The 24,778-nt window shown below is 45.6% G+C and overlaps 1 protein-coding gene across 1 annotated transcript; it reads right to left on the reverse strand.

The window, feature by feature from the left end:
• Positions 1–1,646: 1,646 nt before the first annotated feature.
• dis3l (DIS3 like exosome 3'-5' exoribonuclease) lies at positions 1,647–24,715 on the reverse strand. The gene is given in 21 exon segments (XM_045225291.1): positions 1,647–2,519; positions 2,798–2,969; positions 5,071–5,219; positions 5,839–6,017; positions 6,554–6,708; positions 7,117–7,277; positions 7,550–7,679; positions 7,832–7,910; positions 8,202–8,356; positions 8,684–8,776; positions 8,994–9,076; positions 9,078–9,254; positions 9,799–9,960; positions 10,386–10,555; positions 11,360–11,536; positions 12,384–12,462; positions 13,965–14,132; positions 18,700–18,835; positions 19,326–19,454; positions 23,845–23,998; positions 24,487–24,715. Coding segments are annotated over 21 exon segments (3,213 nt in total). The 5' UTR covers positions 24,617–24,715; the 3' UTR covers positions 1,647–2,144.
• Positions 24,716–24,778: the final 63 nt, after the last annotated feature.

Consider the following 24,778-nt stretch of genomic DNA (forward strand, 5'->3'; position numbering starts at 1 on the left):
CATCACCAGCCATAGAAAACGCCTCATCACCAGCCATAGAAAACGCCTCATCACCAGCCATAGAAAACGCCTCATCACAAGCCATAGAAAAATAAAATGCCTCATCACCAGCCATAGAAAACGCATCATCACCAGCCATAGAAAACGCCTCATCACAAGCCATAGAAAAATAAAACACCATCACAAGCCATAGAAAACGCCTCATCACCAGCCATAGAAAACACCTCATCACAAGCCATAGAAAAATAAAACCCCATCACAAGCCATAGAAAAATAAAACCCCATCACAAGCCATAGAAAACACCTCATCACAAGCCATAGAAAACGCCTCATCACAAGCCATAGAAAAATAAAACACCATCACAAGCCATAGAAAAATAAAACCCCATCACCAGCCATAGAAAACACCTCATCACCAGCCATAGAAAAATAAAACACCTCATCACAAGCCATAGAAAAATAAAACCCCATCACAAGCCATAGAAAAATAAAACCCCATCACCAGCCATAGAAAATGCCTCAAAATAAGCCATAGAAAAATAAAACCCCATCACAAGCCACAGAAAAATAAAATAAGTTGTACTCTTGATATACTCCCAACCATTTCATGTGGAGAACCATAAGCCAAACACGGCAGCATTCTACTTGTTTTTCTTCTATAATAGATATCAATATGACAGACTGTGATTCACTTGTAGGGGTGTATGGATGTGCAGGGACGGATCAATACAGAAAGGGACTCTTATTGATAGATTCATGTGAAGAGGTTTTTTTTGTAATGATGTCCATCCATTTTTCTTAGTTATTTTTCCCCTCCGTGTTGGTTAAGGACAGGAGTGTTTAACGTTCCCTTGCCTTCAAGAGGAGTGCAGACGATGTATTTCCAGGTACAAATCTAGCCTTAGCGTCTACTCTGAGCCACTCCCGTAGCTCCGTTTAGCTGACACCTATTATATCATTTCAGATCTACAGGAGTCGGGGACACAGAGGGGTAGTTTTGGAATTTAGAAAGTGTTGAGACATGGACATTTGAACCCCTGTATGTATCAATGGTGATCCTGAACTGGCAGATTTCAAACATCTAGTCTCTTGTTCAGATCAGTGTCACTTGCAGCAATGTTTTTATTAAAAATCTCTTGTCATCAATTCTAGCATTTTCATGTCCTAAATAAATACAATGTATATGTATTTACCTGAAGCCTTGTGGACATTTGACCTAGCAGCGTGATTAGTTTGATCTTCACCCAGATCAACTTTCAGGATTAATAAACATTTCACTGTTCAACTGTCAAGTTTGGTAATGCACTTTAATTCATTAAAAAAATTATACAATGGAATATTCCACTTGCAAATACTTACTGCCAAGATACCAACTGCCAAAATATTACAAAAATATATTTGGGTTAAAATACAATACCAGGCTGTACAATGGCATACAATCATATCAGTGCCAGATGTCATTATACAGTTCAGTGAAAAAACAATGGCCTGAGAATCGATTTATGTGAAATCTATTCTGTCTCTCAAATACAGCAAATGAGAAAAATGTTTTGTAAAAACTAGCTGCTTGTTCCAGGTGTTGTTTCTATGGTACCTGTCCTGTTGAGTTAAAACCAGCGCTGCTGCTTGTTCCAGGTGGTGTTTCAATGGTACCTGTCCTGTTGAGTTAAAACCAGCGCTGCTGCTTGTTCCAGGTGTTGTTTCTATGGTACCTGTCCTGTTGAGTTAAAACCAGCGCTGCTGCTTGTTCCAGGTGTTGATTCTATGGTACCTGTCCTGTTGAGTTAAAACCAGCGCTGCTGCTTGTTCCAGGTGTTGTTTCTATGGTACCTGTCCTGTTGAGTTAAAACCAGCGCTGCTGCTTGTTCCAGGTGTTGTTTCTATGGTACCTGCCCTGTTGAGAGCTGCTCCTGAATCCGTGTGTATTCATGTATACAATAATACATGCATCCATCTCATCTCCCAACTTCAATCCACTGTTCATTTTCTAAATAAGACTAAGGATGTGCCTCCTCCTGCTTCCCCTCCTCCACAATAATCTGACCCAGAATCAGTGTTAAAGTTGCATGTAGTTCTATGTTGATGTATCGCAGGGCTGAGCAGCTGTTCCCAGACCTGTTCCTCCTCCTACTTCTCCACCTCGTCTATGCTGACGTAGCACAAGCCTGAGCAGCTGCTCCCAGATCTCCACCACCTCCTGCTCCTCCACAGGCAGCCAGGTCCAGCAAGGCCATCTCCCTGACCTCCTCCAGGAGAGAGTAGAGGTTGGGGCTTTTACTCTGCCTGAACTCCCTCTCCTCCTTGGACAGTTTGGGGGCCCGGCACCTCTTCTCCTCCGCCTGTTGAGAGGCCTCCTCTGCCTGCCGAACCACCTCCTGGACCAGCTGGGACCGGCCCCTAGCCCCCTGGGGCTGGAGGGGCTGGGCCTGAGTCTCGGGGGCCTGGTGGGGCCTGTTGCTGACCACTTCCAGACGTAGTGTGTTTGAGTGACAACGTGATGGTTGTACTGAGATACGCACCTGAGGGGAAGAGGCGGGACAGAACTTTCATTCGCTCATCCGTAAAGTACTGAAGCCTGAGGAGCAGCTGGTTAGTCGAATCAGATGTGTTAAGAGTAGGGCTGGAACAAAACCCTGCAGGAAGATAGCCCTCAGGGCCCGTATTCCCAAAGCATCTTAGGGTAGTCCGTCCACCCCCCCCCTCCCCCTGATTCATTATGATTTAGGAGGCAAAACGGATCCTATTACAGCACTCCCTAATCTTAAGACACTTTGTAAAGTAATTGAGTGCAACTCACAGTGATGTGTTGGAACAGGTTGAAGGTGGAGGTGCCAGCAGCAGTAGTGGTACTGATGTGGTCCAGGTATCTCTGTAGAGAACCAGTCTGCCAGTCACATCCTCCGTCCTGTCTCTCGCTCACCACCTGGCCCTCTCTGTTCTTCAGGTACACTGCCCCCTTCAGGCCATACCTGGGAACACACACACAGTGGTCAGTGTGTTATGGTATAGCAATAAGGCCAGAGGGGGATGTGGTATATGGCCAATGTACCACGGCTAAGGGCTGTTCTTAAGCACGACGCAACGCGGAGTGCCTGGATACAGCCCTTAGACGTGGTATATTGGTCATATATCACAAACCCCCGAGGTGCCTTATTGCTATTATAAACTGGTTACCAATGTAAATAGTACAGTAAAAATACATGTTTTGTCATACCTGTGGTATAGTGTCAGCCAATCAGCATTCAGGGCTCAAACCACCCAGTTTTATGGATATTGTTCAATAAATATTTCAACATAAATCGCTGTGCCGTAATAGTGATTTCTACTGTATGTTTTTGCTCAGTTCAATGCTGTTTTGCTAGCCTGGTCTCAGATCTATTTGTGCTGTCTTGTCAACTCCTATGATCATTTACTGGTTGGCAATGACCATATGAGTTGGCAAGACAGCACCAACAGATCTGGGACCGTTCTAATATTATGACCTTACTGTGGTATGAAGACCAGTTCTACTGTTATGACCTTTCTGTTATGACCTTCCTGTTATGACCTTACTGTGGTATGAAGACCAGTTCTACTGTTATGACCTTCCTGTTATGACCTTCCTGTTATGACCTTACTGTGGTATGAAGACTAGTTCTACTGTTATGATCTTACTGTGGTATGAAAACCAGTTCTACTGTTATGACCTTACTGTTATGACCTTCCTGTTATGACCTTACTGTGGTATGAAGACTAGTTCTACTGTTATGACCTTACTGTGGTATGAAGACCAGTTCTACTGTTATGACCTTTCTGTTATGACCTTTCTGTGATATACAGACCAGTTCTACTGTTATGACCTTACTGTGGTATGAAGACCAGTTCTACTGTTATGACCTTTCTGTTATGACCTTTCTGTGGTATGAAGACCAGTTCTACTGTTATGACCTTTCTGTTATGACCTTTCTGTGGTATGAAAACCAGTTCTACTGTTATGACCTTCCTGTTATGACCTTACTGTGATATACAGACCAGTTCTACTGTTATGACCTTACTGTAATATGAAGACCAGTTCTACTGTTATGACCTTACTGTGATATACAGACCAGTTCTACTGTTATGACCTTACTGTGATATGAAGACCAGTTCTACTGTTATAACCTTACTGTAATATGAAGACCAGTTCTACTGTTATGACCTTACTGTGATATACAGACCAGTTCTACTGTTATGACCTTTCTGTTATGACCTTACTGTGATATGAAGACCAGTTCTACTGTTATGACCTTACTGTGATATGACTAGACCGTTTCTGTTATGACCTTACTGTGATATACAGACCAGTTCTACTGTTATGACCTTTCTGTGGTATGAAGACCAGTTCTACTGTTATGACCTTTCTGTTATGACCTTTCTGTGGTATGAAAACCAGTTCTACTGTTATGACCTTCCTGTTATGACCTTACTGTGGTATGAAGACCAGCTCTACTGTTATGACCTTACTGTGGTATGAAGACCAGCTCTACTGTTATGACCTTACTGTGGTATGAAGACCAGTTCTACTGTTATGACCTTACTGTGGTATGAAGACCAGCTCTACTGTTATGACCTTACTGTGGTATGAAGACCAGCTCTACTGTTATGACCTTCCTGTGGTATGAAGACCAGTTCTACTGTTATGACCTTCCTGTTATGACCTTACTGTGGTATGAAGACCAGCTCTACTGTTATGACCTTACTGTGGTATGAAGACCAGCTCTACTGTTATGACCTTCCTGTTATGACCTTACTGTGGTATGAAGACCAGCTCTACTGTTATGACCTTACTGTGGTATGAAGACCAGCTCTGCTGTTATGACCTTACTGTGGTATGAAGACCAGCTCTACTGTTATGACCTTACTGTGGTATGAAGACCAGCTCTACTGTTATGACCTTCCTGTTATGACCTTACTGTGGTATGAAGACCAGCTCTACTGTTATGACCTTACTGTGGTATGAAGACCAGCTCTACTGTTATGACCTTCCTGTTATGACCTTACTGTGGTATGAAGACCAGCTCTACTGTTATGACCTTCCTGTTATGACCTTACTGTGGTATGAAGACCAGTATCTGCCGTATGACTCTTCTGTGTATGAAGGCGCGCACCAGCTCTACTGATGCCTCTGTCTCTGGGTCTTTGTCTCTGAAGTAGAGACACTGGAACAGCTCTGTGGACACCTTCTGGGCGTGCTGCGCTGCCTGGGGGTCAGAGGGTAGAGGTCAGGGGAAGTAGAGACACTGGAACAGCTCTGTGGACACCTTCTGGGCGTGCTGCGCTGCCTGGGGGTCAGAGGGTAGAGGTCAGGGGAAGTAGAGACACTGGAACAGCTCTGTGGACACCTTCTGGGCGTGCTGCGCTGCCTGGGGGTCAGAGGGTAGGGGTCAGGGGAAGTAGAGACACAAACAGCTCTGTTGACACCTTCTGGGCGTGCTGCGCTGCCTGGGGGTCAGAGGGTAGGGGTTAGAGGTCAGGGGAAGTAGAGACACTGGAACAGCTCTGTGGACACCTTCTGGGCGTGCTGCGCTGCCTGGGGGTCAGAGGGTAGAGGTTAGAGGTCAGGGGTCAATGTCAGAAGATAACATCCTCACAGGGGATTTTCTACAGTAAAAAGTAAAAGACTCCACACACTGTGCTCTATGCTTCCATGTCATTTATTGAAACAACTTTGACCCTTAGGTCTTCATCACCCCCAAGTCTCCCATTTGGAGATGAATAAAATAGCAGAAGTATGATACAGTACCATCTTCTCTTATATCATCGGATCTTATTTTGGTTTCTAATGCTATTGTGGATGTTTAGTATTGCTACGATACTGACCCTGTTCTTGTTGTTGATTTGCTGAGCCACCTCCTCCAGCTCTTTGTTACTGGCTAAGACCTTGGCTGGCCCCGCCCCCTTCTCCATGGCGATGGCTGCAGTGAGCAGGCGGTGGACGATCATGTCGGCATAGCGACGGATGGGAGAGGTGAAGTGGGTGTATCGGTCCAGAGCCAGACCTGAAGGAAGGGACACAGAGGTCAACAAATCATCTCTGTCCAGATATAACCTGACCCCCTGTCCCCTGGGAGTAGATCTGAAAGAACTGGAGAGGTATTTGCAATATGGTGAAAACTGTCGAAAGACAAGGTAGAGCCACTGCCATATTGCTAGTGATAGTCCTGAGGACATTAGTTACCATAGTGATAGTACTGGTCCTGAGGAAATTAGTTACCATAGTGATAGTACTGGTCCTGAGGACAGTTACCATAGTGATAGTACTGGTCCTGAGGAAAATAGTTACCATAGTGATAGTACTGGTCCTGAGGAAAATAGTTACCATAGTGATAGTACTGGTCCTGAGGACATTAGTTACCATAGTGATAGTACTGGTCCTGAGGACATTAGTTAACATAGTGTTAGTACTGGTCCTGAGGACATTAGTTACCATAGTGATAGTACTGGTCCTGAGGACATTAGTTACCATAGTGACAGTACTGGTCCTGAGGACATTAGTTACCATAGTGATAGTACTGGTCCTGAGGACATTAGTTACCATAGTGATAGTACTGGTCGACAGGGCAGGCTCCGGTAGAGAAGTAGAGAGCGTTAGACATGGCCATGGTAGCCATCACCCTCAGCAACCGGTTCACCAGAGGGTCCCGGGGGTCCACGGCCCGGTCCAGAGAGTCAGCCAGGGCCTTGTTTGACCTGGGACAGGGAGTCAAGGTTATGGGTTGAACTTTACTGCTATTTGTAATTTGATCTAGCCTGTACGTTTGAATTAGTTGTTATTTTGGTTGTGTAGACACAGGATCAAACGCATTTGTCAAATACTTGGGAGTTTGCACTTTTGGGAGTATTCCATTCGTTCCATTGCACAAGACAAAACGACATAAAGTGCAAGTCAATAATTTCACATATTTAATATGATACATGTCTGGACTGTTCCATGTCATGTGTCACTGTTCAAAGAGGAAAATAAATCCATGTATATCGATAGTTCAACGGCTTATAACATAGTTCATAGAAGTGTTATTAACACAGCTTATAACCTGTACCTGGTGTGTATGTATAGTTAAATGGCTGGTTAGTTAGTGACACATAGTAACAGTATACCTGGTGTCTATGGTGAATCCGCGTGCCCGGGCACTGTCCTGTAGCTGGTTGAAGAACTCCTGGCGTGGGGGCGGGTGGTGGCGCAGCAAGGCCTGCTGGGGGAAACTCTCCTGGATCTTACGGGCCACCCAGTGGTTGGCATAGATCATACACTCTGCCACCTGGAAACCCACCCATCTCAATCTCGTTAGCTAGTTTGTGCATTGGCTAGCTCCTGTGGTTTCTACTTCTTAAAATAGTCAATTACAACAGTCAAACATTACAACAGTCAAACATTACAACAGTCAAACATTACAACAGTCAAACATTACAACAGTCTAAATCATAATTATTTTTTTCAATGTAATTTTTTCTCTCAACCTTTTTGTCACAAGAAAACAGCGAACAGAAATATGAATGAAAACCTCTGTTGATCCAATGCTTTGTTACCCACCGTCTCATGGACCTCCAGGGGCTGTCTGGGCACCAGGGCTGTGATGTTCTTGTCCTCATCCAGCTGCGCCCTCACCTCTACCCCCTCCAGCTCCAACGCTCCCCCCCTGTCCCTCTGGCCACGCAGGCGTCTGGTGGACAGATATATGGTGCATTTAGGTATGTGTTATCTAATCGTTCTTTAACAATGATTAAACAGAAACCACTAGTACACTAGAAAAACTAGTACCCACCTGGCGACGTGGGTGAGACAATGATTAAACAGAAACCCTCTGGTACCCACCTGGCGACGTGGGTGAGGGTCTCCAGGGCCTGGGTGAGCTGGGCCAGCTTGGCATCCCTCTCCCCAGGGGGTAGCTGGGCTATATAATAATAATAATAATAATAATAATAATAATAATAATATTATTATATTTATAGAATAAGAAAATAACAATAAGAAAATAACTTTATTGACTACATCATGTAGAAATCACCTTGGCTTCACAATAAGATGAATGAAACCAGAATAAAAAAAACATATGTGTTCAAAATGGAATGCTATTCCCTCTATAGTACACTACTTTTGGACAGCCTGGAGAAGGGTAGTGCACTATGAAGGAAATAGGGTGCCATTTGGGACACATATAACAGTATTAAAACATGATCGGTACCTAGTTCTGGGACCTCAGCCTCCTCTCCATTGAGCAGAGCCTGGGCCAGTTCATAGTAAAGCTGGTAGGAGGAGCGGATTAGTGTGCGACCGTACCACACCTTGTTCACCGCCAGAGTCTGGGCATCCAAGTCCCACATTACGCTCACGGCATACCTGGACACACGGACACGCACAGACGGACACACAGTCAGCTGTTAATGAGGCGAGGACGTACAGCATCAGTCTACCGGAGAGTTCCGGCCAACGTTACAAGAGTGACCTATGAGTGAATTAATAATCCTGATAAACTTCACTGAGGTTTACAGAGCAGAGGTCAGAGGTCAGTGTGATGTAGTGTTGTAGTGTTGAGCTCTCACCTGTCCACCCCTCCCAGCAGAGGTCAGAGGTCAGTGTGATGTAGTGTTGTAGTGTTGAGCTCTCACCTGTCCACCCCTCCCAGCAGAGGTCAGAGGTCAGTGTGATGTAGTGTTGATCTCTCACCTGTCCACCCCTCCCAGCAGAGAGCAGAGGTCAGCACTGAGGACGGCAGGCAGCATGTCATACCTCCGGTCGGCCAGGTAGTAGGTGGTGGCCCTGAGAACATGACCGGAGAAAGAGTTACTGGAGCTGGCCCAGTCACCAGCAGGGGGCGACTAACCTCACAACGTCTGACCATCCTGACTGTCAGACTAGTGGAGGGAGATGCAATAGCAGTTGACTTAGGGAAAGTGGGTATTCCAGGGTAACTTTACGGGAGGGCACATGCCTCACGTACACGGAAACGCATTCACTCCCTCCCTCTCCCTCTCACCTAGCGCGGGCCTCCAGGTCCGTCAGCGACCCCTCTTTAACAAAGTGTGTGACGTCAGCGATGTGGACGCCCAGCTCTAACCTCTGACCCCCCCTGGCCGGGGGGGAGGCTGCGTACGGACAGGGTGTCGTCTACGTCCTCACAGCCCCGAGGGTCGATGCTGAAAACCAGGTGGGTTTGTCTCAGGTCCCGTCTGGTAATCACCTCAGCAGGGTCCACTGACCAGGGGCTCTCAGGGGAGGACACTGGCATCTCGCCAAGCTAGATACACACAAACAGATGTGCAGTGACGCATACGTCCACATACAGAGACATGCAGACACACACACACACACACCAATAACTATGTATTAAAAAAATAAAAAGCCACATTTCTGCAGAAGTACTCCACTGCATCGACAGGGTCTCCCAGCAGGAGACGTTTATGGAGGTAAGCACAACTATTTACATCTTAGTGCAAAGGCTGACTTGACTATAACCTACCTGGATACAGTTCTCTATGAGGATGGTGGATTATACTATAACCTACCTGGATACAGTTCTCTATGAGGATGGTGGATTATACTATAACCTACCTGGATACAGTTCTCTATGAGGATGGTGGATTATACTATAACCTACCTGGATACAGTTCTCTATGAGGATGGTGGATTATACTATAACCTACCTGGATACAGTTCTCTATGAGGATGGTGGATTATACAATAACCTACCTGGATACAGTTCTCTATGAGGATGGTGGATTATACAATAACCTACCTGGATACAGTTCTCTATGAGGATGGTGGATTATACTATAACCTACCTGCGCCTCAGAGAAAGGAGGTACGTGGATACAGTTCTCTATGAGGATGGTTTGGACCTCAGTCTCCAGCTCCCCAGCCCGGCCCAGCACCCTGACACTGTGTCCGTTCGGGTAGAGGGAGGTGCTGTCCCACGAGTCCAGACGCACTATCACACGGTGATCCTGGAGAGACGGGGGGAGGTGACAGGGTTCATGGACGATAGTCACAAGGACTATGTCCTTTTCACAGTCAGAGACTTAAAGCAAGCTGACCTGATTCAACGACTCTACTAATCATCAAGTCCTTGGTTAGTTTAATGAAGTGTGCTTCCTGATTCAATTACTCTACTAATCATAAAGTCCTTGGTTAGTTTAATGAAGTGTGCTTCCTGATTCAATTACTCTACTAATCATCAAGTCCTTGGTTAGTTTAATGAAGTGTGCTTCCTGATTCAATTACTCTACTAATCATCAAGTCCTTGGTTAGTTTAATGAAGTGTGCTTCCTGATTCAATTACTCTACTAATCATCAAGTCCTTGGTTAGTTTAATGAAGTGTGCTCATGCTGATGTTTAAGCTCTCTCTCCATGTCCAAACACTGATCTGACCTGCAGTTTGTCAGCCTGTTGGGTGCTGATGCGGATCTTGGGGATGCGTTGGTCCCAGGGCGTGGCCAGGATACGCTGGGAGTTCCTGCTCTGTGATTGGGTCTCCTCCTTGGGGGGAAAGGTCACGACATAGTCCCTCCAGTTCCTCTGAAGGATCCCCACCACACGACCTGGAGGGAGGGGGTGAGAGAGGTAAGGAGGAAGGGAGGGAAGGAAGGAGATAGAGGGAGAAGAGAGAGAGAGAGAGAGGGGGAGAAGGAGCGAGAAGAGGGGAGAGAGAGGGAGAAGGAGGGAGAAGAGAGAGAGGAGGGGAGAGGGGTGGAAGGAGAAGAGGGGAGAGAGACAGAGAGAGAGAGGGAGAAGGAGGGAGAAGAGAAAGAGAAGGGGAGAGAGAGAGGGAGAAGGAGGGAGAAGAGAGAGAATAGGGGAGAGAGAGGGAGGAGGGAGAAGAGAGAGAGGAGGGGAGAGAGAGAGGGAGAAGGAGGGAGAAGAGAGAGAAGAGGGGAGAGAGAGAGAGAGAGAGAAGAGAGAGAAGAGGGGAGAGAGAGGGAGAAGGAGGGAGAAGAGAGAGAAGAGGGGAGAGAGAGAGAGCGAGAGAGAGAGAGAAGAGGGGAGAGAGAGGGAGAAGGAGGGAGAAGAGAGAGAGGAGGGGAGAGAGAGGGGGAGAAGGAGGGAGGAGGGAGAAGAGAGAGAGAGAGAGAGAGAGAGAGAGAGAGAGAGAGAGAGAGAGAGAGAGAGAGAGAGAGAGAGAGAGAGAGAGAGAGAGAGAGAGAGAGAGAGAGAGAGAGAGAGAGAGAGAGAGAGAGAGAGAAGGAGGGGGAGTAAATGTTACATTTATGTTATCCTAGTCTTTATTCTGTATGTACTGTCTAGTATCTCATCCATTCAGTCTAGGAAAGGCAGAGGTGAGTAATTGAGACAGGAATTCAGACAGTAGGTCAGTAGTGTGTGTGTGTATGTGTGTGTGTGTGTACCTGTGAACATGGGTTGGCTCTGCGTCTCGTCTCCCTTCTCCTCCCCCTGTCCCTCCGTCAGGGCCGTGGTTCTCCCTCTCCACTCCCCCTTCGGCAACAGCTCCACGGCAACCATATCGCCATGCACCGCCCGGTTACGATTCTTCCCCCCACACACCAGCACATCACTGTTCAGCTCTGCTGGGAGAGGATATACAGTGAGCTCCAACAGTATTGGGACAGTGGCTCTGGGAGAGGATATACAGTGGGCTCCAACAGTATTGGGACAGTGGCTCTGGGAGAGGATATACAGTGGGCTCCAACAGTATTGGGACAGTGGCTCTGGGAGAGGATATACAGTGAGCTCCAACAGTATTGGGACAGTGACACATGTTTGGTTGTTTTGGCTCTGTACTCCAGCACTTTGGATTTGAAATTATACAATGATTATGAGGTTAACGTGCAGACTGGCAGCTTTAATTTGAGGGGATTTTCATCCATATATTTTTGTACACAGTCCACCAAAAGTATTGGGACAAATGCACTTATATGTGTATTAAAGTAGTCAAAAGTTTAGTATTTGGTCCGATATTCCTTGCACTCAATGACTACATCAAGCTTGTGACTCTACAAACTTGTTGGATGCATTTGCTGTTTGTTTTGGTTGTGTTTCAGATTAATTTGTGCCCAATAGGAATGAATGGTAAATAATGTACTGTGTCATTTTGGAGTCACTTTTACTGTCAATATGAATAGAATATGTTTCTAAACACTTCTACATTAATGTGGATCCTACCATGATTACGGATAATCCTGAATTAATCGTGAATAATGATGAGTGAGAAAGTTACAGACGCACAAATATCATACCCCCAAGAAAGAAATGCTAATCTTTCACCATTACAATAACGGGAGATTAGCATTCTTTTTTGGGGGGGGGGGGGGTAACTTTGTGCGTCTGTAACTTTCTCACTCATCCTTACTCATGTAGGATTATCTGTAATCATGGATTTTTTTAGAAAGTAGGTCTTGGTGTGGAACACACCTGAGTTCTTGTTGGAAGAGCCCTCAAAGCGGACGAAGGCTTCATGCTGGGCCCTGTGCTTGTTCACATTCAGAGTGCCCTGGAATGGAAGGACAGAGAGACAGAAGACTTAGTGCCCTGGAATGGAAGGACAGAGAGACAGAAGACTTAGTGCCCTGGAATGGAAGGACAGAGAGACAGAAGACTTAGTGCCCTGGAATGGAAGGACAGAGAGACAGAAGACTTAGTGCCCTGGAATGGAAGGACAGAGACAGAATACTTAGTGCCCTGGAATGGAAGGAAGGGACAGAGAGACAGAAGACTTAGTGCCCTGGAATGGAAGGACAGAGAGACAGAAGACTTAGTGCCCTGGAATGGAAGGACAGAGAGACAGAAGACTTAGTGCCCTGGAATGGAAGGGAAGGACAGAGAGACAGAAGACTTAGTGCCCTGGAATGGAAGGACAGAGAGACAGAAGACTTAGTGCCCTGGAATGGAAGGACAGAGAGACAGAAGACTTAGTGCCCTGGAATGGAAGGACAGAGAGACAGAAGACTTAGTGCCCTGGAATGGAAGGACAGAGAGACAGAAGACTTAGTGTCCTGGAATGGAAGGACAGAGAGACAGAAGACTTAGTGCCCTGGAATGGAAGGACAGAGAGACAGAAGACTTAGTGCCCTGGAATGGAAGGACAGAGAGACAGAAGACTTAGTGCCCTGGAATGGAAGGACAGAGAGACAGAAGACTTAGTGCCCTGGAATGGAAGGACAGAGAGACAGAAGACTTAGTGCCCTGGAATGGAAGGACAGAGAGACAGAAGACTTAGTGCCCTGGAATGGAATGGAAGGACAGAGAAACAGAAGACTTAGTGCCCTGGAATGGAAGGACAGAGAGACAGAAGAAGAAGAAAACAGTTTACTGTCGATTGTCTTTTTTTTCTCTTTTTTTAGTCATTTAGCAGACGCACATATCCAGAGCGACTTACAGCAGCGATATGGGTTAAGTGCCTTGCTCAAGGGCACATCGACAGATTTCACCTAGTCAGCTCTAGGATTCGAACCAGCAACCTTTCAGTTACTGGCCTAACCGCTTAACCGTTAGGTTACCACCCAGCCCACATTGGAGGGACATTTTCAGATCACAGAAATGTTGTCTTTTTTGCTTTTGGTGTTTTTGGTGTTCGCTTTCCTCCAGGGTTGTTGTGTTTGTAGGCCACAAAATGGCTGTCGAGGAGGATCTTCACATCTGAGTGTAGTTTGAAGTAAAGAGGAGGACCTTCACATCTGAGTGTAGTTTGAAGTAAAGAGGAGGACCTTCACATCTGAGTGTAGTTTGAAGTAAAGAGGAGGACCTTCACATCTGAGTGTAGTTTGAAGTAAAGCTCCACATGTCCAACAGTCTGCTCTTCATTACTTTATATGCTCCACTGAGGAGAGATGTTAAACTGATCAGGTCGGTGGCCACTGCGCTTCCACCACAAACACACACACACACACACACACACACACTTGTAAACACCCACATCTGCACATAAAACACGCACAAAAACACACACATACATAATGTCAACTGTCACACACCGCTGTTCAAACACACACATGCCTGTATGTATCGGCCAGACTTAATGCCAGCCTCCAGGACCTCGGCAGGCAGGTGTTCAGTGTACTCTCTCTCCGTCCCCTCGCTCCCTCTCTCCCGCAGGGACTGAGCGATGGAGCAGTACAGCTCCTGGGCAGCCTGCAGCTCCGGCCAGAACGTCTGCAGGTACTCCTGAACATAGAAATAGAATGTCATTATGCCATCATTGACTTGAATGGGCAGGCCCCGTTCTACTCATTCTAGTTCCGTGCTCCTGAAGACCAAGAGACATGCACAAGGTAATGATACACTGACTGATAATATAAGCCACTTAGGATATGCTTTTATCCTATGTTTAGTATGTGTAGGCTATGTGCTCCCTGCAGGAATTGAACCCACAACCTTGGAGTTGTAGACCTAAAGGCTACACTATACCAACTGAGCCACACAGGACCGATAACATGGTAAACACTATACCAACTGAGTCACACAGGACCGATAACATGGTAAACACTATACCAACTGAGCCACACAGGACCGATAACATGGTAAACACTATACCAACTGAGCCACACAGGACCGATAACATAGTAAACACTATACCAACTGAGCCACACAGGACCGATAACATGGTAAACACTATACCAACTGAGCCACACAGGACCGATAACATGGTAAACACTATACCAACTGAGTCACACAGGACCGATAACATGGTAAACGCTATACCAACTGAGGTACACAGGACCGATAACATGGTAAACGCTATACCAACTGAGCCACACAGGACCGATAACATGGTAAACACTATACCAACTGAGCCACACAGGACCGATAACATGGTAAACACTATACCAACTGAGTCACACAGGACCGATAACATGGTAAACACTATACCAACTGAGCCACACAGGACCGATAACATGGTAGACACTATACCAACTGAGCCACACAGGACCGATAACATGGTAAACACTATACCAACTGAGCCACACAGGACCGATAACATGGTAGACACTATACCAACTGAGCCACACAGGACCGATAACATGGTAAACACTATACCAACTGAGCCACACAGGACCGATAACATGGTAAACACTATACCAACTGAGCCACACAGGACCGATAACATGGTAAACACTATACCAACTGAGCCACACAGGACCGATAACATGGTAAACACTATACCAACTGAGCCACACAGGACCGATAACATGGTAAACACTATACCAACTGAGCCACACAGGACCGATAACATGGTAAACACTATACCAACTGAGTCACACAGGACCGATAACATGGTAAACACTATACCAACTGAGCCATACAGGACCGATAACATGGTAAACACTATACCAACTGAGCCACACAGGACCGATAACATGGTAAACACTATACCAACTGAGCCACACAGGACCGATAACATGGTAAACACTATACCAACTGAGCCACACAGGACCGATAACATGGTAAACACTATACCAACTGAGTCACACAGGACCGATAACATGGTAAACACTATACCAACTGAGTCACACAGGACCGATAACATGGTAAACACTATACCAACTGAGCCACACAGGACCGATAACATGGTAAACACTATACCAACTGAGCCACACAGGACCGATAACATGGTAAACACTATACCAACTGAGCCACACAGGACCGATAACATGGTAAACACTATACCAACTGAGCCACACAGGACCGATAACATGGTAAACACTATACCAACTGAGTCACACAGGACCGATAACATGGTAAACACTATACCAACTGAGTCACACAGGACCGATAACATGGTAAACACTATACCAACTGAGCCACACAGGACCGATAACATGGTAAACACTATACCAACTGAGCCACACAGGACCGATAACATGGTAAACACTATACCAACTGAGCCACACAGGACCGATAACATGGTAAACACTATACCAACTGAATGAAAACGGATCTGAACCCGACCCTGCTTCTTGTATGGGTCCATTTGACTGAGGTTCCACTAGCCACGTATTCACCTATGGAGGAGGAGTATACGGCAGGGTTCTCACTAGCCACGTATTCACCTATGGAGGAGTATACGGCAGGGTTCTCACTAGCCACGTATTCACCTATGGAGGAGTATACGGCAGGGTTCTCACTAGCCACGTATTCACCTATGGAGGAGGAGTATACGGCAGGGTTCTCACTAGCCACGTATTCACCTATGGAGGAGTATACGGCAGGGTTCCACTAGCCACGTATTCACCTATGGAGGAGTATACGGCAGGGGTTCTCACTAGCCACGTATTCACCTATGGAGGAGGAGTATACGGCAGGGTTCTCACTAGCCACGTATTCACCTATGGAGGAGTATACGGCAGGGTTCTCACTAGCCACGTATTCACCTATGGAGGAGTATATGGCAGGGTTCTCACTAGCCACGTATTCACCTATGGAGGAGTATACGGCAGGGTTCTCACTAGCCACGTATTCACCTATGGAGGAGTATACGGCAGGGTTCTCACTAGCCACGTATTCACCTATGGAGGAGTATTCGGCAGGGTTCTCACTAGCCACGTATTCACCTATGGAGGAGTATATGGCAGGGTTCTCACTAGCCACGTATTCACCTATGGAGGAGGAGTATACGGCAGGGTTCTCACTAGCCACGTATTCACCTATGGAGGAGTATACGGCAGGGTTCTCACTTGCCACGTATTCACCTATGGAGGAGGAGTATACAGTATGCTATGGGTTCATCTTTAGTCATGTTAGCACCATTAAAGGGCAATGGGACAGAACAGGCATTGGGTACCTGGAGAGATCATATTGCTGAATCTACCTTTAACATGGTCTGGACTTTGTGTATAATGTCATATTGCTGAGTGCACCTTTAACCTAATGAGGCTGTGTGTATTATAGTGTACCTGTGTAGACAGGATGTAGACACCACAGTTGAGGCTGTGTGTATTATAGTGTACCTGTGTAGACAGGATGTAGACACCACAGTTGAGGCTGTGTGTATTATAGTGTACCTGTGTAGACAGGATGTAGACACCACAGTTGAGGCTGTGTGTATTATAGTGTACCTGTGTAGACAGGATGTAGACACCACAGTTGAGGCTGTGTGTATTATAGTGTAACTGTGTAGACAGGATGTAGACACCACAGTTGAGGCTGTGTGTATTATAGTGTACCTGTGTAGACAGGATGTAGACACCACAGTTGAGGCTGTGTGTATTATAGTGTACCTGTGTAGACAGGATGTAGACACCACAGTTGAGGCTGTGTGTATTATAGTGTACCTGTGTAGACAGGATGTAGACAACACAGTTGAGGCTGTGTGTATTATAGTGTACCTGTGTAGACAGGATGTAGTCACCACAGTTGAGGCTGTGCGTATTATAGTGTACCTGTGTAGACAGGATGTAGACACCACAGTTGAGGCTGTGCGTATTATAGTGTACCTGTGTAGACAGGATGTAGACACCACAGTTGAGGCTGTGCGTATTATAGTGTACCTGTGTAGACAGGATGTAGACACCACAGTTGAGGCTGTGCGTATTATAGTGTACCTGTGTAGACAGGATGTAGACACCACAGTTGAGGCTGTGCGTATTATAGTGTACCTGTGTAGACAGGATGTAGACACCACAGTTGAGGCTGTGCGTATTATAGTGTACCTGTGTAGACAGGATGTAGACACCACAGTTGAGGCTGTGCGTATTATAGTGTACCTGTGTAGACAGGATGTAGACACCACAGTTGAGGCTGTGCGTATTATAGTGTACCTGTGTAGACAGGATGTAGACACCACAGTTGAGGCTGTGCGTATTATAGTGTACCTGTGTAGACAGGATGTAGACACCACAGTTGAGGCTGTGCGTATTATAGTGTACCTGTGTAGACAGGATGTAGACACCACAGTTGAGGCTGTGCGTATTATAGTGTACCTGTGTAGACAGGATGTAGACACCACAGTTGAGGCTGTGTGTATTATAGTGTACCTGTGTAGACAGGATGTAGACACCACAGTTGAGGCTGTGTGTATTATAGTGTACCTGTGTAGACAGGATGTAGACACCACAGTTGAGGCTGTGTGTATTATAGTGTACCTGTGTAGACAGGATGTAGACACCACAGTTGAGGCTGTGTGTATTATAGTGTACCTGTGTAGACAGGATGTAGACACCACAGTTGAGGCTGTGTGTATTATAGTGTACCTGTGTAGACAGGATGTAGACACCACAGTTGAGGCTGTGTGTATTATAGTGTACCTGTGTAGACAGGATGTAGACACCACAGTTGAGGCTGTGTGTATTATAGTGTACCTGTGTAGACAGGATGTAGACACCACAGTTGAGGCTGCTGTGTATTATAGTGTACCTGTGTAGACAGGATGTAGACACCACAGTTGAGGCTGCTGTGTATTATAGTGTACCTGTGTAGACAGGATGTAGACACCACAGTTGAGGCTGTGTGTATTATAGTGTACCTGTGTAGACAGGATGTAGACACCACAGTTGAGGCTGTGTGTATTATAGTGTACCTGTGTAGACAGGATGTAGACACCACAGTTGAGGCTGTGTGTATTATAGTGTACCTGTGTAGACAGGATGTAGACACCACAGTTGAGGCTGTGTGTATTATAGTGTACCTGTGTAGACAGGATGTAGACACCACAGTTGAGGCTGTGTGTATTATAGTGTACCTGTGTAGACAGGATGTAGACACCACAGTTGAGGCTGTGTGTATTATAGTGTACCTGTGTAGACAGGATGTAGACACCACAGTTGAGGCTGCTGTACTCTGCCACAGCGGTCTGGTCTTCAGTGATCATCACTACTGGCTTCATACCTGCCAGGTGGTCATGGTACCACACTGCAGCGTGGTACACACACCTAGAGGGAGGAGACAAGGACACACCTGTATTAGCATACACACACAGATACACAGAGTCATGCCTAAACACACACACACACACAGATACACAGAGTCATGCCTACCTGCATCAGCATACACACACAGATACACAGAGTCATGCCTACCTGCATCAGCATACACACACAGATACACAGAGTCATGCCTAAACACACACACACACACACAATTCCAATGTACGTATTATGTACCTACAAATGGCAACAAACTTGACTTGGAGGACGAGGAGGAAGAGGAGGAGGAGGAAAGGAGAAGGAGGAGGAAGAGGAGGGGGCAAGGAGGAGGAGGAGGAGGAGGAGGAGGAGGGGGCAAGGAGGAGGAGATTAAGGCGAGGAGGAGAAGGAGGAGGAGGAGGAGGAGGAGGCAGAAGGCGGAGGAGGAGGAGGCAGAAGATGGAGGAGGAGGAGGAGGAGGAGGAGGAGGTGTAGGAGGAGGATGAAAGCCACTCACCTGGTCTGCCATTTGTCCTGCGGCTCTCCCTTTTCTCTGGGGCAGTAGGAATACTCCTGGAACTCGTTGGCAAACAGGATACAGTCATGACGGGGGTCCTTCAGCAAGCTGCGCAGCCGATTGTACTGCCTGATACAAACAATTCATTTCTACTCAAAGTGCATCGTTATGCTGATATAAAGTATGATAAAACAAATCCCTTAAAATGGTAGACCTTAAATAAACAACGTAAAAGTTAAAAAGATAACAAGAAATAGCGAAGGCAACTCATGAAGTATGGCCCTAGATTAGTCTAATAACCTTGTAACCTACAGTATGTAGTCTAATAACCTTGTAACCTACAGTATGTAGTCTAATAACCTTGTAACCTACAGTATGTAGTCTAATAACCTTGTAACCTACAGTATGTAGTCTAATAACCTTGTAACCTACAGTATGTAGTCTAATAACCTTGTAACCTACAGTATGTAGTCTAATAACCTGGTAACCTACAGTATGTAGTCTAATAACCTTGTAACCTACAGTATGTAGTCTAATAACCTTGTAACCTACAGTATGTAGTCTAATAACCTTGTAACCTACAGTATGTAGTCTAATAACCTTGTAACCTACAGTATGTGATAACCTAACTCAATACAAAGCTTCCTACCAACTTGAAAGAGTGTGTAACAGGATAGTGTCAGTCATATACCAGAGTCTCCCTGACTCAGCGGTTCATCCTGGGGTCCCCTGTGTGTTGTAGTGAATAGAGCTCTGCAATTACCAACTACACAGCATGACATCAGCACACCTTAGTTACACACAAACACGCTCGCACGCATACACACGCATACCTTGTAAGAGGCTATATACGCACACACATAAGCTAAGTAGTCTGAAAAGTGAAGCCTCATCACATTAACAATGCAACAGATTTATGAAATGGAAGCGAAACAGAACCAAATGAGACCAGGACGAGGCTGCTGAAGGGCCTGGTGGGACTGTTATTTACACTGGTCATCAACTTTGTCAAGAACAACACCAATGTATCCGTATGTATAATGTTAGAATGGTTGTGTAATACACAGTATTGGCTACATTATTCATAGACAGGCTAGATCCTGTTTAGCTTGATCAGCATAGCTGTGGTATAACGAGGTTGTTTTTACCCAACCCTCAAAAGGTGGATTTGTATTAAAAGGTAATATGGAGGAAGTTGCCTTATTTGTCCTCTAAGTCTCACTCAATCACCTCTAACTAGGACCTGAGCCCACGCTACACATTGTCTCAGAGATTTCTTGGCACGGCCATGGCTGAGTGTAGAACTAAAGTGCTGTCTCTGAGGCGGTGCTGAGGATGTGCCATTGGGCCATTTAGGTCTAATACACCTGTGTCTTCGACTATGATAGATATGTCATAGGAGAGCTGTAGGTTTACTCTGCCCTACTAAGCAATTGTAATTTCTTTGACATGAAATACATGCTTTATCACGTGGACAAATATCCTGCCTCCATTGTGTTGTGTTATGGAGAAAATGGGGGTTCATGTTTGCAGTAACTGCAAAAAAAAGTTACAGTGAAACCAAGGTAAAAGGCAGCAGCTGGCATCACTCACGTCAGTTCCGGCATTTTCCCCAGGTTTCACTGAGCTTTGGGCTGCGGTGTCCACGCTAAACCTGGGTTTTATTTATTGTTCTTCGCTGATACAAGTATCAAACTATTTGTGCTAAAAGTTTGTGCTATAAAACAATCATCCTAGAAACGTATTCCAGTGGATGTACACAGCAAGAAGGCAGGAACTACCGTCTAGGGTCAAAGGTCATGTCAGAAGTCAGGGCCAATATGAATAAAAAATTACCTCATAGTAAGACACAGATAACCACATTTCCAATGACCTGCCTACATTTCATTTAAGAAAAAGCTTTGAAGTCATTTTTCTCAGTTTCACTCTATGAGCAGTTACTGCTCTTTTGCTTGGTAGGGCAGAACTGTTCTGTATCCATGACATAGTCATAGGAGAGATCTACTGTTCTGTATCCATGACATAGTCATAGGAGAGGTGTAGGACTGTTCTGTATCCATGACATAGTCATAGGAGAGATCTACTGTTCTGTATCCATGACATAGTCATAGGAGAGATCTACTGTTCTGTATCCATGACATAGTCATAGGAGAGGTCTACTGTTCTGTACCCATGACATAGTCATAGGAGAGATCTAATGTTCTGTATCCATGACATAGTCATAGGAGAGATCTACTGTTCTGTACCCATGACATAGTCATAGGAGAGGTCTACTGTTCTGTACCCATGACATAGTCATAGGAGAGGTCTACTGTTCTGTATCCATGACATAGTCATAGGAGAGATCTACTGTTCTGTATCCATGACATAGTCATAGGAGAGGTCTACTGTTCTGTACCCATGACATAGTCATAGGAGAGATCTACTGTTCTGTATCCATGACATAGTCATAGGAGAGATCTACTGTTCTGTACCCATGACATAGTCATAGGAGAGGTCTACTGTTCTGTACCCATGACATAGTCATAGGAGAGGTCTACTGTTCTGTATCCATGACATAGTCATAGGAGAGATCTACTGTTCTGTATCCATGACATAGTCATAGGAGAGGTCTACTGTTCTGTACCCATGACATAGTCATAGGAGAGATCTACTGTTCTGTACCCATGACATAGTCATAGGAGAGGTCTACTGTTCTGTACCCATGACATAGTCATAGGAGAGATCTACTGTTCTGTACCCATGACATAGTCATAGGAGAGATCTACTGTTCTGTACCCATGACATAGTCATAGGAGAGGTGTAGGACTGTTCTGTACCCATGACATAGTCATAGGAGAGGTCTACTGTTCTGTATCCATGACATAGTCATAGGAGAGATCTACTGTTCTGTACCCATGACATAGTCATAGGAAAGGTCTACTGTTCTGTACCCATGACATAGTCATAGGAGAGGTGTAGGACTGTTCTGTACCCATGACATAGTCATAGGAGAGGTCTACTGTTCTGTACCCATGACATAGTCATAGGAGAGATCTACTGTTCTGTACCCATGACATAGTCATAGGAGAGGTGTAGGACTGTTCTGTACCCATGACATAGTCATAGGAGAGGTCTACTGTTCTGTATCCATGACATAGTCATAGGAGAGATCTACTGTTCTGTACCCATGACATAGTCATAGGAGAGATCTACTGTTCTGTACCCATGACATAGTCATAGGAGAGATCTACTGTTCTGTACCCATGACATAGTCATAGGAGAGGTGTGGGACTGTTCTGTACCCATGACATAGTCATAGGAGAGGTGTAGGACTGTTCTGTACCCATGACATAGTCATAGGAGAGGTGTAGGACTGTTCTGTACCCATGGCATAGTCATAGGAGAGGTCTACTGTTCTGTACCCATGACATAGTCATAGGAGAGGTCTACTGTTCTGTATCCATGACATAGTCATAGGAGAGATCTACTGTTCTGTACCCATGACATAGTCATAGGAGAGATCTACTGAACTGTACCCATGACATAGTCATAGGAGAGGTGTAGGACTGTTCTGTACCCATGACATAGTCATATGAGATGTGTAGGACTGTTCTGTACCCATGACATAGTCATAGGAGAGGTGTAGGACTGTTCTGTACCCATGACATAGTCATAGGAGAGGTGTAGGACTGTTCTGTACCCATGACATAGTCATAGGAGAGGTCTACTGTAATTATCTCAATGGAGTGGTGTAGGCCTAGCTACACAACCTGTGTTACCGTAATTATCTAATTGGAGTGGTGTAGGCCTAGCTACTCAACCTGTGTTACCGTAATTATCTAATTGGAGTGGTGTAGGCTTAGCCACTCAACCTGTGTTACCGTAATTATCTCAATGGAGTGGTGTAGGCCTAGCCACTCAACCTGTGTTACCGTAATTATCTCATTGGAGGGGTGTAGGCCTAGCCACTCAACCTGTGTTACCATAATTATCTCATTGGAGTGGTGTAGGCCTAGCTACTCAACCTGTGTTACCGTAATTATCTCATTGGAGGGGTGTAGGCCTAGCTACTCAACCTGTGTTACCGTAATTATCTCAATGGAGGGGTGTAGGCCTAGCCACTCAACCTGTGTTACCGTAATTATCTCAATGGAGGGGTGTAGGCCTAGCCACTCAACCTGTGTTACCGTAATTATCTCAATGGAGGGGTGTAGGCCTAGCCACTCAACCTGTGTTACCGTAATTATCTCAATGGAGGGGTATAGGCCTAGCCACTCAACCTGTGTTACCGTAATTATCTCATTGGAGTGGTGTAGGCCTAGCTACTCAACCTGTGTTACCGTAATTATCTCATTGGAGTGGTGTAGGCCTAGCTACTCAACCTGTGTTACCGTAATTATCTCAATGGAGTGGTGTAGGCCTAGCTACTCAACCTGTGTTACCGTAATTATCTAATTGGAGGGGTGTAGGCCTAGCTACTCAAACTGTGTTACCGTAATTATCTCATTGGAGGGGTGTAGGCGTGTATCTCCTGTACCTGCGTCCTCTGCTGTGTTGGACAGCCTGGCAGGCAGTCTGAGTGAACACTATCCCCTGGATCTCTCTAAACTCCAGAATCTCCATAAAGTCCCTCGCCACGCCTGCATCAGGCACCACATAGTGAGTCACCTCTCCAGACAACACCTTGCCTTCTGTTGGGACAGAACAGGGAGAGAGAGAGAGGGTCAATCTGTCAAGAATTGGGATAGTGTATGAAGGTGTTTGAGCAGGTGCACTCGGTCTCTGTAGGTATGAACAGATTCAGATTCTACCCTGCCCTGACGGAGATCCTTGCTAACACAGCAACACTGTGTCAACAACATCCACGTCTATTCTTAGGGATAGGAATTTATGCACAGGAGTCTAGTCGTTTTCTCTACTTTTACTGTGATGGCCATGATCATTATTTTCTTGCTATTGTACTCAGGAACTAGCTGTTAAAGGGTTACAGGTGTTGTCACAGTGTAACAACTAACAACTATCACACGTAACTGTGTGATACAAAAGAGAAACGTCATAGTGTAGCTTATTCCTTGTTGTAATTTAGCTAGTTAGCGTGTTACATTTACGTTTCACTAACATTTGAGGACATCAAAAGGAAGACTTATAGAGTATTTTATTTTGTAAAACATCACTTTACCGTTGGCGCATTGTGCCTGACAGAGAGAGCTGTAGCAGGGAACATGTTCTCTCAAATAATGTTCCCGAACCACACGGACCTTCCGTCCTCGGGAACTCTTCAAATGCAACACCTTCTCGGTCTTAATCATTGTCACCCCGCTTCATAGAAAACGCTTGTTTTTGACAGATAAGCTGCTGTTGACAAGACAAGCGGGAACCGATTCAGAAGTTGTAAACAATCCATTCAAGTCCAGGAAGCACACTGCGCAAACGCGGCGGGCTGGTTGAGTTGACGTCATCAATTCCGTACA

This window comes from Coregonus clupeaformis, chromosome 15 (genome assembly GCF_020615455.1).
Source record: "Coregonus clupeaformis isolate EN_2021a chromosome 15, ASM2061545v1, whole genome shotgun sequence".
In the NCBI taxonomy this organism is placed as follows: Eukaryota; Metazoa; Chordata; class Actinopteri; order Salmoniformes; family Salmonidae; genus Coregonus; species Coregonus clupeaformis.